This window comes from Brienomyrus brachyistius, chromosome 3 (genome assembly GCF_023856365.1).
Source record: "Brienomyrus brachyistius isolate T26 chromosome 3, BBRACH_0.4, whole genome shotgun sequence".
Classification (NCBI taxonomy): domain Eukaryota; kingdom Metazoa; phylum Chordata; class Actinopteri; order Osteoglossiformes; family Mormyridae; genus Brienomyrus; species Brienomyrus brachyistius.
In genome coordinates this window covers 19,891,898-19,907,828 of record NC_064535.1, presented here as the reverse complement: position 1 = coordinate 19,907,828, position 15,931 = coordinate 19,891,898, and the positions used below count along the sequence as shown (strand labels likewise).

The following is a 15,931-nucleotide window of genomic DNA, read 5'->3' as shown; positions in this document are numbered from 1 at the left end:
ACAATTACAGGCTGCATGTGGCGCTGAGATACACACAAAGTCTCTGTGCCAATCGCACAGATGAATACAATTATGTAAAGCTGCTGCGAGCAGCAGGGCCACGGCCAGGGTGGGCCGGCAGCCCAGAGATACCGTCAGGACCCAGCTTTCTCAGAAGCCCCAGCTTCCCGTAAGGTTAAGAGGGCAGCGGACGGATAACTGCGAGGAACCGGCACTTTGGGGAAGGGGGAGGAGTAGGAAGAGAGGAATTCATATACAAAGAGGACACCCCCCCCCCCCCCCCCCCAGTAAGGCCACATAATGCGCTAACAAAACCTGCTTTATGCACCCAAAGGAAACACTTCTTAACAATGTCACTTTTTATTGACTCATGGCCACTGAAGCAACACAATTGCTGTTTTTAACGCGGAAACTGTGACTAAAACAAAAGGTGTACAGTTCAGTACATCGAAATTAGCCCCTACTGGAGAGCAGTCGCTTTTCAAATCACACTAGAGTTATTTTAATCGAGCCACATCCACATCCACACCCCCTCTTCTACAATATCCACAGCAACAGGAAGCATAAAGGATGGAAAGAAGGAGAGAATGTACTAAGACAATGGTGGGTGGGGGATTGTTGAATAGAAAATCTTTCCAAAACCGGGCATGTTTTATATCCAGTGATTGGTGCAATCTCACGTTACACGTCTCATGATCATGCAAAGCACCAAGGTGACACTCCACCAGGGCGGGATTTCAGGCGGTTTATGACTCAAACCAAGCACGCTCCAATGCATCAGCCCAGGCCCAGTGCGTGCATGCACACAGCGTGTCAACACGCTGGCCTGCCACAGAAGCCCGTTGCTAGGTAGATAGCATCCGGGAGGCCATTCCCAAACATTGAGGGCTAAAAAATAAATAAAGTGGGATCGTGTGTGTGGCTCTGCAGGTTAAGAATATATGTCCATGATCACAAAGTCACTGGTGCGAATCCCGTGGCCGGCAGACCAATGCCACCACCGGCTACAAAAGAATCTACTAAACTGAACGTAAATCAGGCCGAGCAAGTCAACTGGCACAGATGACGGCCCAACAAACTACGAGTTACTCTTCACCTCTTACACTAATGACTAACTCTCACACTGTGTCCATCTCAGCAGGAACGTGCACCCAAGCACGCACACGCAAGGCCTTAAACGCAAACGCGGGCAGGACGCAAAAAGATTGGGGATCTCCACACACCCAGTATCTAAGAGACCAAGGTGCACCCAACACCCACTTCACTGAAACACTGCTTCACTATTAGACATTTCTAACTTGTATAATTGCTTCTGTTCGGTCAACCAGCCATCGTGGTTAAAAGCTTTTCATGTCCATTCCTGGGCATCGCCCCGCTCCCAAACATGCAGGCCGCCCCCGTTTACGGGAATCTGCGGGCTCCTGACCCACCCGGCTCCACCAGCATGCCAAGCAGCCACAGCCCCGAGCACACGTCAAGGTCCGAATGACATCACCCAGCCCCAGGGCCTCGCCCCCGTTTCTCTGCTGACTGGCGTCTCCCAGAGGCTCATGTCAGCCATGCGAGCTGCAGACCCCTTTGCTGCTCATCCTCCCCTCCTCCTGCCTCTGATCCGTTCACTTTTCCATGATGCCTTGCCCACTAGCTCCCCTATTGCCCATATAATACACATTCAGAATGCAAAGTGACAAGCCGGGAGCCAGTCAGAGCACCGTCTTCATGGGAGGGTGAAGAAATTCAGGGAGAACGGGAAAAGCAGCCCCACCCTGTCCAGGAGGTTGGCTGGCACGTGCAGTTGCCCGTAACCATAACCACAGACAGGCCTCTTCTCCCATCGCCGGGGGGAGGAGTGCTCCCTGCTCCATAACCACAGACAGGTCTCTTCTCCCATCGCCGGGGGGAGGAGTGCTCCCTGCTCCAGAGGAAACCGCACGCCCTTAACAGGAAGGAATCTGATTGCCTGCATTTCCCATAGTGCCCTTTGAAACTGAAGTGACTCCAGTCTGGGTGACATTGCATTTTCAGGACACCCAGCACACGAAAGTCTAACCGCAACAGCCATTGCGAGGCTCTTAACGAGGCAAAAATTAAACAAACATTCTTCAATGAAGGCAAGATACCTGAAAGCAATATGGCCTACATCCACTTCAGGCCCAAACACTCATGCTTGAACCAAGAGGGGGTCACTTTCAAGGATCAAATTTGATTCAAAGCCATCCCCCTACACTCCTAACCTCCAGCAAATCCTCACTTCCCCTCCTCTGGGACACAGCAGCAACCTGCTGCAGGTTCACTTGAGCCAAGGAAAGGCCTCGCCGGGTTTCCTCCCAGTGCCGAGCACCGCCGGCCACGGGACAGCCGGTTTTCCTCCCAGTGCCGAGCACCGCCGGCCACGGGACAGCCGGTTTTCCTCCCAGTGCCGAGCACCGCCGGCCACGGGACAGCCGGTTTTCCTCCCAGTGACGAGCACCGCCGGCCACGGGACAGCCGGTTTTCCTCTGTGCCGAGCACCGCCGGCCACGGGACAGCCGGTTTTCCTCTGTGCCGAGCACCGCCGGCCACGGGACAGCCGGTTTTCCTCTGTGCCGAGCACCGCCGGCCACGGGACAGCCGGTTTTCCTCTCAGTGCAGAACCACGCCGGCCACGGGACAGCCGGTTTTCCTCTCAGTGCAGAACCACGCCGGCCACGGGACAGCCGGTTTTCCTCTCTGTGCCGAGCACCGCCGGCCACGGGACAGCCGGTTTTCCTCCCAGTGCCGAGCACCGCCGGCCACGGGACAGCCGGTTTTCCTCCCAGTGCCGAGCACCGCCGGCCACGGGACAGCCGGTTTTCCTCCCAGTGCAGAACCACACCGGCCACGGGACAGCCGGTTTTCCTCTCAGTGCAGAACCACGCCGGCCACGGGACAGCCAGTTTTCCTCTGTGCCGAGCACCGCCGGCCACGGGACAGCCGGTTTTCCTCTGTGCCGAGCACCGCCGGCCACGGGACAGCCGGTTTTCCTCTGTGCCGAGCACCGCCGGCCACGGGACAGCCGGTTTTCCTCTGTGCCGAGCACCGCCGGCCACGGGACAGCCGGTTTTCCTCTGTGCCGAGCACCGCCGGCCACGGGACAGCCGGTTTTCCTCTGTGCCGAGCACCGCCGGCCACGGGACAGCCGGTTTTCCTCTCAGTGCAGAACCACGCCGGCCATGGGACAGCCGGTTTTCCTCTCTGTGCCGAGCACCGTCGGCCACTGGACAGCCGGTTTTCCTCCCAGTGCCGAGCACCGCCGGCCACGGGACAGCCGTTTTTCCTCCCAGTGCAGAACCACGCCGGCCATGGGACAGCCGGTTTTCCTCCCAGTGCCGAGCACCGCCGGCCGTGGGACAGCCGGTTTTCCTCCCAGTGCCGAGCACCGCCGGCCTGTGCGTCTGCAATGTCTCCAGGAGAAAAACAGCCCACTAACTCCAGCAAGGCACAGCCTGTCAGACCCTTTATATAACAGTGCTGAGGCACGGCGTGCAACAGCACAAGTTAACACCCCCCGGCAGCCAGAAGTCTCCTTCTGCAGGCCAATTCCCAAGCATTCCAGACAGCAAATGTACAGTAAACCAGGGCGCGAGGTATCAGGCAGCTTTGGTGATAGACAGACTGATAGACGGTCTGGCCCCTCCCAGTGGCCGTGGGGGGTGGGGCGGGGGGGGGGGGGGGAGTCCCAGGCAATAGATTTCCTTCTTGGTAATTTCCCCATCCTCAAAATGACCTTGACCCTTCCCAAGTCAGCACAAGTGTAACACCTCCCAGGTCCAGGGTGACACAGACGACAAGTCACTATCGGAGGCTGCCAGCTGCAGGCACCGAGCCAGGAACCCCCCAATCGCTGAAAATGGGTCTCTCCCTTTAAGAAAAACAAAACACCCTGCATGTCCCTACCCCAAGTACACATCATAACCACAGGAGTGGACTGAGAATCACAGCACGGTTAATCGTGACCGCACCCCCCACCCCAAGAGCACCAGACAGCATGTTCTGCTGGATCGTAAGTGATTACATGCTGTGCATGCTAAAGGGGACCCGGGCAGAATCAACAGCTACGAACTTCAGGGTCCCCAGGTTCTTTGGGGTCGAACGAACGTGCAAATGCACACCAGCCAGGGGGGGGGGGGCTGTAAGACCGTTACTCTGACACCATGCGACACCGGCGTGAGCCGTGGATGTCAATCCGTACAGTAAACACTGAGAGTTTCACGGGCCGCGCAGATGCCGCGAGGCACTGGTAGTTGCACAATCGTGCGCTTTGTTTGCCCTCCTTCCGTAGCGTCGCCTGTGACATTCCTGAGTGTTACAGGAAGGCCCCGTTTTCCTGGAGTATGCGAGTGAGCTTATCGTCACATCATCTGTTAAGTATTCACCCCCCCCCCACCCACACATACACACACACACAGTGCAAGCACAAACACACAAAACAAAGGCGGTTCCAGAAGGAGACTTTAGACACGCCATGACCCAAATTCCCAGCAGCCTTTTGAGGATCCATCGTACTGAAGTGGCTCTGCCAGGGAGTTAGCATCTCTCACATACCACACTGCTGCCGTATAGGACTGAGGTTTGGCAGTTAACCACACATGAAGCAAAAACAACAACACGGGACCTAATCTATGTGTAGTTTTAACATACATGCACATTAAAAGCTAACGTTCGCATTTTCGAGGAACGGATGTGCAGATAGTTTCGCTATAAGTCTAGGGCACGTGCAAGTAGTGACAGGATCAAGCAAAACACTGACAAAAATACAAATGAGAAACGTGAGGAACGTCGAAACACACTCATGCACGGTGATCTGTTCATAACAAAAGGATAACATTTTCACTGATGATAACTAAACAAACCAATAGCTTCAATCTGTAGGTCATGAGTAATCAGCCACAGACTTAAACATGAGATGCATTTAATCAAAAAACAAAAAGCGGTGTTTCCCCCATTACTAAACTGTTAAACCAATATGTTGACGCGATTTAATTCTGGGGCAACCTGATGCATTTTTAAATCACGTTTAACTACTTTCGACGCTTTTCAAAACTGCACGAATAAATTCATTTCTGATCAGTTTGCTAGGTGGTTTTGTTATCACACAACGAGTTTTGTATCAATCGGACAAAAGACCCGCTCCGTTGTGCCGCATTTCCAGTCCGAAAATTCTTAGAATAAAAAACGAGACCATCTAGTTTATTTAAAACTGGACGCTGGGAGCAGTGGACTGCGCTTTGGTGAAAATACACAACACACTTGACCTGCAATTCAAATCAGTTAACTGATGCAGTCAGATCGCAGTTGCAAAAAAAAAGTATAAAAATAACCAGGCTGCCGCACCAGCACCATTTGCGCACACGGCGTGATGTTTCAGGCATCAGCCGGGACAAACTGAACGTTTGTAAACTACCCTGCAAACTTTAACTCTTCTCATTCTGCCCACCTAGCGCAGCGGAAAGTCAGACAAAGACGCACGGCTGGCAATAAAAACCCAGCAGTCGCACCAGGCAGCGGTGGCACTCAACTGTTGCGTGCAAACACATCTGGATCGCCTTGAAAGAGGTGTCTGCAATCGCAGAGTACAGGATGCGAATGCATTTGTTCTTCCTCACCGTCAGATCGCCTTTGATTGCTCTACAAACTTTCTGAATATAGTGCAGACACTACGGCGAGAAGTAGCTAACTAAACGGCTAACTATCGGCTTACCGGTGCTGAAATGTGTCAAGCGTGCTTTCTGCAGTATTTTTTACCTTTTTCAAAAGACAAGCATTTTCGCCAGCTCCCCTTCTACTCGCAAGAGTGCTTTACGCCCATGCAAATGTGCACACGGATGCAGATTTTCCTCCAAAAGTTCACAAACTTCAACACCACAAATTGACTTGAGCTTGCAACTGCACGCAGACCACTATTTGGCAGGAAGACAATAGCCATGCAATGCGCAGGCGCAGCAACCTCTTCGGCCTCGTTTCACCTGCGGCTCACTATTTGGCAGCTGTCAGGTCCCGGCCGTGTAGTTCATGTTCGCAAACCGCACCGATTACTCCCATCCGCTTACCTGCTGGGCTCGCCGCTGTCCGGGGGCTCCATACCGATGCGAGGTAGGCTCGGATCTAACCGTGCACAAGACCCGCCATGACGGACCAGAGACTACCTCGATCTGCACTGTTTTTTATGCAAGAGCTGGATAAATTGGCTGCTTGGCTGCTTGCTTTCCCTAGCCGCCTGCAGAGTCCAAGCTCGTCCGTGTGCCTGCGGACGCCATCTTACCAGCGCTCATTGAGAGAGTGACAGAGATCATTGCTACGGCAACCCGAGCAGTACATCAGCCAGCCGCCGTGACGACTTCTGAACTGCTGCAGTCTCCAATTACGGCGTGGGACCTGTTAACCAAAAGAGGCGCGAGGTTGCAACGTAGGAAAACGCCGTATTTAGGACTAATAGAAAATATGCTTTAAAATTCTAGATCTACACACAACTTGCAATGCATGCAGTACCATAAATTTAACAAAGTGATTATGTCATTCTGGCATGTAAAAACGATTACGTCATTGTATCAATTCAGACAAAAGTGATTAATGAATGCCCATGTATTTTTTTTCTCAATAGATGTGACAAAATGTTAACACAAAAAATATTGCAGCGTCATTTTTTAACTTTGAACATTGTAATTGACCTAATTTTTGCTTGAGGGTGCATTTAAATCGACTGCCAAATCCAATTCCGTTAGTTTAGTGAGTGTAGTAGTAGCTAATATCGTTTCAGAGCTGACTGTTTGTCCCCGCTTTTGCCGCTGAAGTCTGATCTCAGTTACTATGTAGTCCATGTTAACAAGCCCCCAGGAAATTAACACCCGCGGTGTCGCCCTGCATGACCGGGTTGCGATATCAGCATGCCAGGAAAGGGGCAGGAGGAAAAGCAGTCACGCTCTCATAAAAGCAGGGGACATGCATCCGTGAACACAAGCATTAGCATGCTTTCCCTTTACAAAATTTGATGAATATCTCCAGGTATTTTCAGGAATGTGAAAGTGCCACGTTAATGTACAACGAAAGTCTACAACTTTATTGGACAGACCCATCTTACTCCAAGGGTATTGTATAGCTTTAATGTTAATACTTAATTTTCCATACATTGAAGCAACTTCAATTGCGTGATTTGTGACATATAAAACTATTAAAGTATATTAATACAACTTTTGTATTTATGCAGCACAATAGTACTTAGTAGCCTATTACCCCCGTGGATAAAAGTAAAAACTACAAATCACTTAAACTGAACCATTCATTGCAGATTGTACAGTTGAGTCTGTAGGATTCTTTTTCATATTTCGTAATACGGAAATGTCCTTTTCATCTTGGGAATCACACTCGTTCTCAGATCATTCTGCTTCCTGCCAGGTCAGTGGTCAGTCCAGCTGCAGAAGTGGGAACAGATCTCGCTCTGTCACAGCAAGTAGACCGACTGCTTGGGCAGATTGGGACGTTTCCGGTAAACTCCCAGGAAAGGGCCGCCCAGAACAACGGGTCTTTCAAATGGGACCAGTCATCTGAGGTCACTGGGGTCTCTGTTCACATGCCAGTAATAAGAATCTCCAAACTGCGTTTCCGATGCAGGGCACCAATTGTCGGAAAAGACCACATTCCTTTATGGGAAATAATTCCTTGGTATTTCACAGCCATCAATTAAGACTGTTAAATAGCCGTTTTAACAGGACCTTCCATATAGGCCTATGTGATGAAATGTGTCTAAACATGTTAACCATTTAAGCATAAATATAGTAAGCAGCAGTGTCCCCCAAATATAAAACGAATGCCACGTTACATTCATAATCAGATGGTTCAAATTGGTTTCCGAGTGACAGGGCAAATCCATAGGCATAAGTTAGTGTTTGCACCTGGGTGGAAAAAGGGGTATCTTGCTTACCTTATGTGTTAACGCACCTTTCTGATGCATATATTTATGACCTATTATTTTGTATACCTATAGAGTACCAATAAACTGCCTCTGTGCTAGCATGAAACATGTGGGTCTTGCCAATTAATTACAGTTTCCATCCACTGCCGCTCCCCCCCCCTCCCCCAAACTCCGACCACGAGCAGATCTTTACACCGAATACACTTGTCTCAGGTGAAATAAAGGGAACTATAAAGGAGCTTATAGTGTTGCATATGGTATTACACTTACATATTAAACGTTTATACTGTTCGATATTTAACAATTTAGTGTTTTACATAAGTCATAATGTTACTTTTGCTGCGTCATTGTGGAAATGGCAGCATGACGCAGCCCAGTAGCATCATGTTTACTGCGGAAAATAAATTTGTGGCTCGCTAATGCCAATTGATAAAGATAAGACTGGAGTTATTATGATCACACAGAAATCCTAAATTCGTGATGTCTTAATCTAAAGTGTTCAAATTTCGGAGAATAAGCCTATATTTTGACAAATGTCTTTCCATATACTAATTAAATAATCAGTTCTATATTTCAGAAAAAAGGAGTGTGGATCCGTGTTTTGCTTGCATTTATTAAGCATGGAGTCAGACGTGTGATTCCAACCATGATATTTGAGTCTCAAGTCCAAAGATAAACAGCCCGTGCTTCCTCTGGCTGAGCAGCAAATGTAATGTACTTGGGATGCACCCTGCACCTTTAACAGGCCGGTTGAATTTATTTCTCCTGTTTTTCTTTTGATACCCTGGCTGGCAAAGAGATGAGCGGCCAGACCTTCAAGAGCTCACTGGGCAGCTGCAGTCTCCGTATTTCATCAAATATAACAAGGCATTGCGTGACCTTGCCCTCGTTTTTGGGAGCGCAAAGGAAAATAAATTCCTTACTGTAACGCCGTTAATTTCCCAGTAATGCGAGTGCCGAGACAGTGACATAAAACTGCTTCAACACCGTGATAGGTTTGTGAATTCAACTGTGAACTGGAACATAAACGTGTCTTGATTATCACAGCAAGAATTATTTTTCCTTATACATCTAATAGTTGTGGTTTATTTGTTAGCAATATATGATAATTGTATGCAACCTAATTTTACAATGTTCTGTATTACTTTGTAAAAGTTCTACAGTGTAACCACTAGGTGTCACTGATACGCTGGTGTCGGGGTTGCAATCGGATCTGTGCAGGTTAAGATGCTTATTTACTGATAATCGTGTTATTAAAGAATAAACAGGCATTTAAAAAAAAAAGTCGTCTATGGAGGCACGTTTTAGCAGGGACTCAAGCGTTTTAATTACAAGCCAAGCATTTACGTACAAAAGACTGATTTTGAAACAGCTTATAACATAAAGAAGGGTGTAAAAGGCTGAATAGTGTCACGTGTTTTGTTTTGATGCAAGTGTTTTTCACCAACTCACCTACCTGTAATGCTCATTTGGAATACACTGAAATTTCATTCATTTTGGCTCCCCTAGTATTTTATTACATGACATTATAAAAGAAGCCGATCTTTTTAATTGTTTGTAGTGATTATAACACCAGGCGTAGTGGACTCTGGACTTCAGCCTGAGTTGGGATTGAACAACAGTTTCAAGTTCAGTTGATACTCAGGAGTGAGTGAGTGTCTTCTCTCACACTTAATACAAAAACACATGAGGTCATGTTTGCAACAATAGGATCAGGTGTGATTTGGTAGACAGAAATGTGTGAATTTTATATCTGATTACTTTGACAATACCTTGGAAAATGCAAATTAAAATGGTTTTAACAAAATTGACACATCTTGACACATTAGTGACTTTCCAGGTTTCCAGTTTTCAGCAAGACAATATAAAAGGTAGTAAATATAAAATAGTAAATTCCCATATAAATGTCCTGTATCAATCTACAAGGGAGAAGATAATTTCAGTTCTGAAACCAAACATGAAACCTACTCACTATTTTCTTGTCTCCAGGCAACCCACACTGTGCCACACTTACGGAGCATGTTCTGGTTGCGTTGGAAACAGAAGCATCATGGCGTCAATCCAAGAATGCATGCTAATGATACAGGGCACCGGGCACTCCCACAATGCCTTGCTCTGTTCAGCTGAGAATGGGTCTGGTAGAGAGACTCACCGATGTCATGCCATCACCTCTCAGAGCAGCATGGATAAATTTGGTGGTTACTATGGCCACATCTAAAACATGTAATCATAAGAACCTGTTATTTCCAGAGTTTCTCAAACTGGTCCTCAGAAACCCCCAGACAGTCCAGGTTTTTGCTTCCTACCAGGAACTGGGAGGGAAGGAATATGTGGATTGTCTCAGGGTCGCTGAGGACCAGGTTGAGAAACACTGCTTTAGAATAAAGGATAACTACTGTGAAGAGTTTGTGTATTTTGTTTTAAATAACCTGTTATATTCTAAACTTAATCAATTCATCCTTCACAAGATTTTTTTGTTTTTACCTATTTCATTGCTGAGGGTAAATACACAGAGAAAAAAATGAATGTAAAACATGAAACTTGTGTAGCTACATTTTTTACAGTAATGTTCTTAATTTTGGACCCAGATGAACAGACAGCAGGTGAAGCCCCCTCCACGGAAGGTGCCGGAATGCCATGGATGCCAAGCCCGCTGAGAAGCTGACGTCTGCTGGCGCTGAGTCATTGCGGTGCTGGCAGTGTGCCACGTGCCCTACGACTCGGGTCTGGCAGCCAGTGCTTCGAGTCCCCTCCAGGATTATGTAAATGTGTCAGCATAATGTGTGAATTACAGACAATGTTTGACTTTTTAGGGGAAGTTCTTTCTGTTGCCCTCTGTTATGTTATTATTCACATCAAAATTTCTTAGAACAGTTCCAGGAAGTCTAACTTCATGCTTACGGGTAAAATGGGTAATAAAATTAAAATACAGCCCCATTTCCAAAAAACAGTTGTGATGCTGTGTACAATGTAAATAAAAACAGAGTACAATGTTTATAACTCATATAAACCGATATTTAATTGAAAATAGAACAAAGACAACATATCAAATGTTGAAACAGAGAAATTATATTGTTTTATGACAAATATGTGTTTAATTATAATTTGATGCCAGCAATACATTCCACAAGGGCTAGGCGACAAACCAATATTGGATAGCTGTGATCTTCAGGTTCTCAGGTGGCACTGCATTATAAACATAAAGACATGATTCTACAGTGGAAATCGCTGCATGGGCTCAGCACTTTTGAAAACCACTGTCTGTTAACACAGTTCATCGCTGCATCCACAAATGCAAGATGAAATGCTGCCATGCAAAGAAGGAAACACATCTCAAACGTGATTGTGAAACACTGCTGACACTTCTGGGCCTGAGCTCATTTAAGATGGACTGAGGCAAAATGGAAAACTGCCCTGTGGTCTGACGAATCAAAATTACAAATTCTTTTGGGAAATCATGGACGCCATGACCTCCGCGCTAAAGAGGAGAGAGACCATCCAGCATGTCATCAGTGGACAGTTCAAATCCAGCATCCATGATGGTGTGGGGGTGCATTAGTGACTTGGGTAGCTTGCACATCTGGGAAGGCAACATTAATACTGAACAATATGTACAGGTATTGGAGTAAGATATACTGCCGTACGGACTTCTTTTTCAGAGAAGACCTTGTATATTTCAGCAAAACAATGCAGACCTGCATTCTGCATGTATTACAACAGCATGGCACTATAGTAGAAGCTTCTGGGTCCTAGACTGACCTGCCTGCAGTACAGACCTGCAGAAATCCTGCATCAGGCAAGAATGGAACAACATTCACTTTCGAAACTCCAGCAACTGATCTGCTCAGTTCCCAAACCTTTACAGAGTGTTGTTTAAAGAAGAGGTTATGCAGCACCGTGCTAAACTTGCCCCTGTTTTGAAACGTTGCTGGCATTAGATTCAAATTGACCATATATTTGTCAAAAAAGCAATACAATTTCTCATTCAGCATTTGATATGTTGTCTTTGTTCTATTTCCTATTAAATATGGGTTTATATGATTTGTAAATCATTGCATCTTATTTACATTTTACACGGCATCCCAACTTTTTCAGAAACGGGGCTGTATAAGTAATGATCTTGAATTGCAGACCGCCCCCCCTTTAAACCCCTACCAAAGTCAGTGGGCATGCTGAGCAGTATATTGGCAGTAGCAGTTCCTTGGCTACACGGATCCTCTGTCCACATACACTTTCAAAAAAGTGTGCATCCTGGATTTAATTTTTAAAATGTTGTTTTCATAAGACACATGCACTGACAGATCTGCTGGGGAATCTGCTGCGCTAAGGTCACAACCTCTCTAAGTGGCTCTCCCAGGAAAGGTACACTGTATGGACAACAGTACTGTGATACCTGGCCATTACATCTACAGGAACCTTTATGACATCCCATTCTAAATACATAGGTATCAAAATGGAGTTGATCTCCCCTTTGCAGCTATAACAGCTGCCAGTCTTCTAGGAAGGATTTACACAAGATTTTGGAGTATGTCTGTAGGAATTTTTGCCCATTTGTCCAGCAGAGGTTTGAGAAGTCATACAGTGATGCTGAACATAAAGGTCTGGCTCGTAATCTCTGTTCTGATTCATCCCAGCGGTGTGTGATGGTTTTGAGGTTAGGGAGGCAAATTAAGTTCTTCTGCACCAAGCTGACCCAACCATGTCTTTATAGACCTTGGTTTGGGCACTGGGGCACAGTCATGTTGGAACTGAAAAGGGCCTTCCTGAAACTGTTCCCACAAAGTTGGAAGCACAGAATTGTCCAGAATGTCTTTGTACACTGAAGCATTAACCCAGTTCCCATCACTGGAACTAAGGGGTGTAGTCCAACCCCTGAAAAACAACCCCATTCCATTATCCCTCTGCCACCAAACTTTATAGATGGCAAAGTGAAGTCAGGCAGGTAATGTTCTCCTGGCATCTGCTAAACCCAGACTCATCAGTCACACTGCCAGACAGATGAGTATGGTTTTTCAGTCCATATAACATATTTCCACTGCTCCAGAGTTTGATGGCAGTGTGCTTTACATCACTCCATCTGACACTTGGCATTGCACTTTGATGAGGCTTGAATGCAGCTGCTCGGCCATGGAAGCCCATTCTATGAAGCTCCCGGTGCACAGTTTTTATGCTGGGGTTAGTGCCAGAGGAAGTCTGGACTGCAACAAAGTGCTGGCAACTTTCACACACTATGCGCCTCTGAACTCAGTGACCCCGTCTGTTACTTTACGTGGTCCCACATCGTGGCTGAGCTTCTGTTGTTCTTAAACGCTTCGACTTTGCAAAACCACTTACAGCTGAATATCTAGCAGTGAAGAAATTTCATTTACTGACTTATGGCAAATGTGATATCCTTTGACAGTACCACACTTGAATTCACTGACCTATTCAGAATGACCCATTCATGCATGGTTAGGTGCTTGATTTTTTACACCTCTGGCAATGGGTCTGAATGAAACACCTCAATTCAGTGATTAAGAGGTGTGTCCCAATACTTCTGTCCATATAGTGTATTTTCTCATAGGAAAATGAGAGTCGGGTGTCTCTAAGGTTCCAGGTAGTTTGCAGTTTCGTTTCACGTAATCATGCCAATATACCGTATAGAGGTACTTGCTTTGGCTTGGAGTCTGTGGCTGTATCACACATATTGATGGTGATGATGAGGAGGATGAGGAGAAGATGCTATGCATCACGAGTGGGGATTTGAAGTGCCTTCAAAATCTTCAGCCTCCATTGTTGACGCCATGTAGTTAGTGACTAACGATGCCATTGATTTAGCCCATTCCTGTGATCTGGAAGCATCACACATAGATAAAAGTGATTTGATGGAGAATATATGGATGGCTTGAGGCCTGCTAAGAAAGATGGATGAGCCTAACCAAAACATTCTCAGACTCTACAAAGGACATGCAATGCACAAGCATTTCTGCTACTGCACATACACACCTATAAGGAATGTGTTGTCCCTGGTCTAGTCCCTATTTTCCCATAAGACTCCACAACACCATAGCCTGTTTCTGGGCTTGGAAGAGCCTACAAGCTATTTATATTGTCCCAGCAAAAGCCAGATGGTAAAGGTCTCTGTAAAAGATATAGGACATACCTTGAACTTTTCAAATAGTTGTTATTCAACACACTTTATCATACATACTTAAAGGAAACATATTTAAACCACCGAAACATTGAGTTAGGTGGCATCTGTCCTGCGACTGATTGTAGAACTGATTTGCTAATCGTGCACTGATGAAGAGAGGTACACCTTGGAGATTGATGTGAATAATATCAGGATATTCAAGATCTGCAGTGTTTGTGAAGGTCTGTGGCCTTCAGAAGGTGGTAGTTATGGTGGGGAAATACAGTAATATTATATGAATTATGCGCTGTTAATGATATTCAGGGGTTGAGATACCTATGGGATGCTTCATAGTTTCCGGTGTATTTATGGATTTGCCAGTGATGTCCAGTGATGAAGGTGAGGGAGAGACAAACTGACTGGTGAGAGGCAGACTCCCTCTCCTCTCCTCTCCTCTCCTCCCCTCCCTCTATCAGGCATTTCCAAGTAGCAATTTACAGTCTGGCAGCATAGTAATATATGGACTCTCCCATCCACACTTACCTGGATTGATAGCCGCAACCCACACAATACAACGTGTCCCCACACTTTAAATGGATAGCCGCCAGAATACACTAGTTCACCACTGATACCCAATTATTCCCTATCAAATGGTCTCATGCAGTGCTTTGGACTGGACTGCTGCCCAGGCAGAAGTAGCGATTAGAGTTAAACCAATGTGTTGGAATTCATAACATACCCTATATTGTACAGCTGATGAGATGATCCATATGAATATTACCTACACGCCAACAACAGGCTGGTTATATGTTACCTTATTAAAAAACAACACAAATTACTCAATGCCTCTAGATGGAGGCTTCATTCTAAATGATAAGGCAGTCAAATGGAAGGAAAAGCAAGCATATATTGAATGTGACAGCACCGTGGTCACACACCCGCATGGTTGGGGGTCCTACTGCATATGCTGAGACACCTCTGTGCCTGTGCACTTTAAACGCTTTAGCAAACAAATTGTGGGCGGTGCGCAGGACAGTGAAATTTTAAATTTAGAAGGGGAAACAGCATGCCTCCTGTGATTTGCTCCAGGCTCCCCAGAACCTCAAATGGATGTACCTGCAAATAGTTATTAAAGAAATATTAAAATAATAATAATAAAATGTGTTTGTGTTTCTGAACAAAACTAAACACCAGTAATTCCCCAAAGTTCACCATTACCACTCACCATCACCCACAGCTAGGTCTTCCCGTTTGTTTCCTCACGAATAAAATGCCTCTCTTTAAATATCCTTTCTGCAAAAAACTAAACTTCCAGTAGAAAAATTTGATGTCACCTAGGCCTCATGTACCCTCTATTTTTAACCGCTCTGAAGGGAGGAACATGGCTCTCACTGGGCTACAGTAAATTCCATAACCATGACACACTTATTGAATTATGGATGATCAGATGGTGACTTAGACAACTTCCCCTCCAATTTTTCCTACAGAACATAAAGAAAAATAAACCCAACAAGCTATCAGGTTGTCATTATTACTCGTCGGCTTTCCCTCTCAGTCCGGCTATCACGACGCAAAAGCCGAGCTGAAAATTACAGGAATGTTTAACCACAGACTGTGGTAGCCCTGCTCACGACATGCTCAGTCTGTTTACGCTCGTGACTGATGGAGAAGGAAAAGATAGCATTGGCATGACTGGCCCCACCCAACCTGGCTGTGCTCGTTTTCTAATCTCTGCTTCTCTGGTTAACCATAGCTTTCTGGGTCCTTCCACCCTCTCACCATGCTGTCGTCTTGCTCAACAGAATGGAAACATTTAGTAGACAACCTTGGACTGACTTCTAATTGCCAAAGTCCTGTTAGGAATCTCATGTTCCCAATGCTGCATCTAGAAA

General features: G+C 46.2%; 1 protein-coding gene across 10 annotated transcripts in view; it reads right to left on the bottom strand.

The window, feature by feature from the left end:
* map3k4 (mitogen-activated protein kinase kinase kinase 4) overlaps positions 1-6,252 on the bottom strand; it is a 28,274-nt gene extending 22,022 nt beyond the window's left edge. For 6 of the 10 annotated variants that reach the window (XM_049009454.1, XM_049009462.1, XM_049009463.1 and 3 more), the window contains exon 1: positions 6,069-6,237. In XM_049009454.1, the coding sequence (XP_048865411.1) occupies positions 6,069-6,100 (32 nt within the window). In that variant the 5' untranslated portion in view covers positions 6,101-6,237. Of the gene's footprint in view, positions 1-2,120; positions 2,449-5,763; positions 5,903-6,068 lie in introns of those variants that run through there. The other 4 variants (XM_049009457.1, XM_049009456.1, XM_049009458.1 and 1 more) reach the window with 3 other exon arrangements.
* Between the last annotated feature and the right edge of the window lie 9,679 nt (positions 6,253-15,931).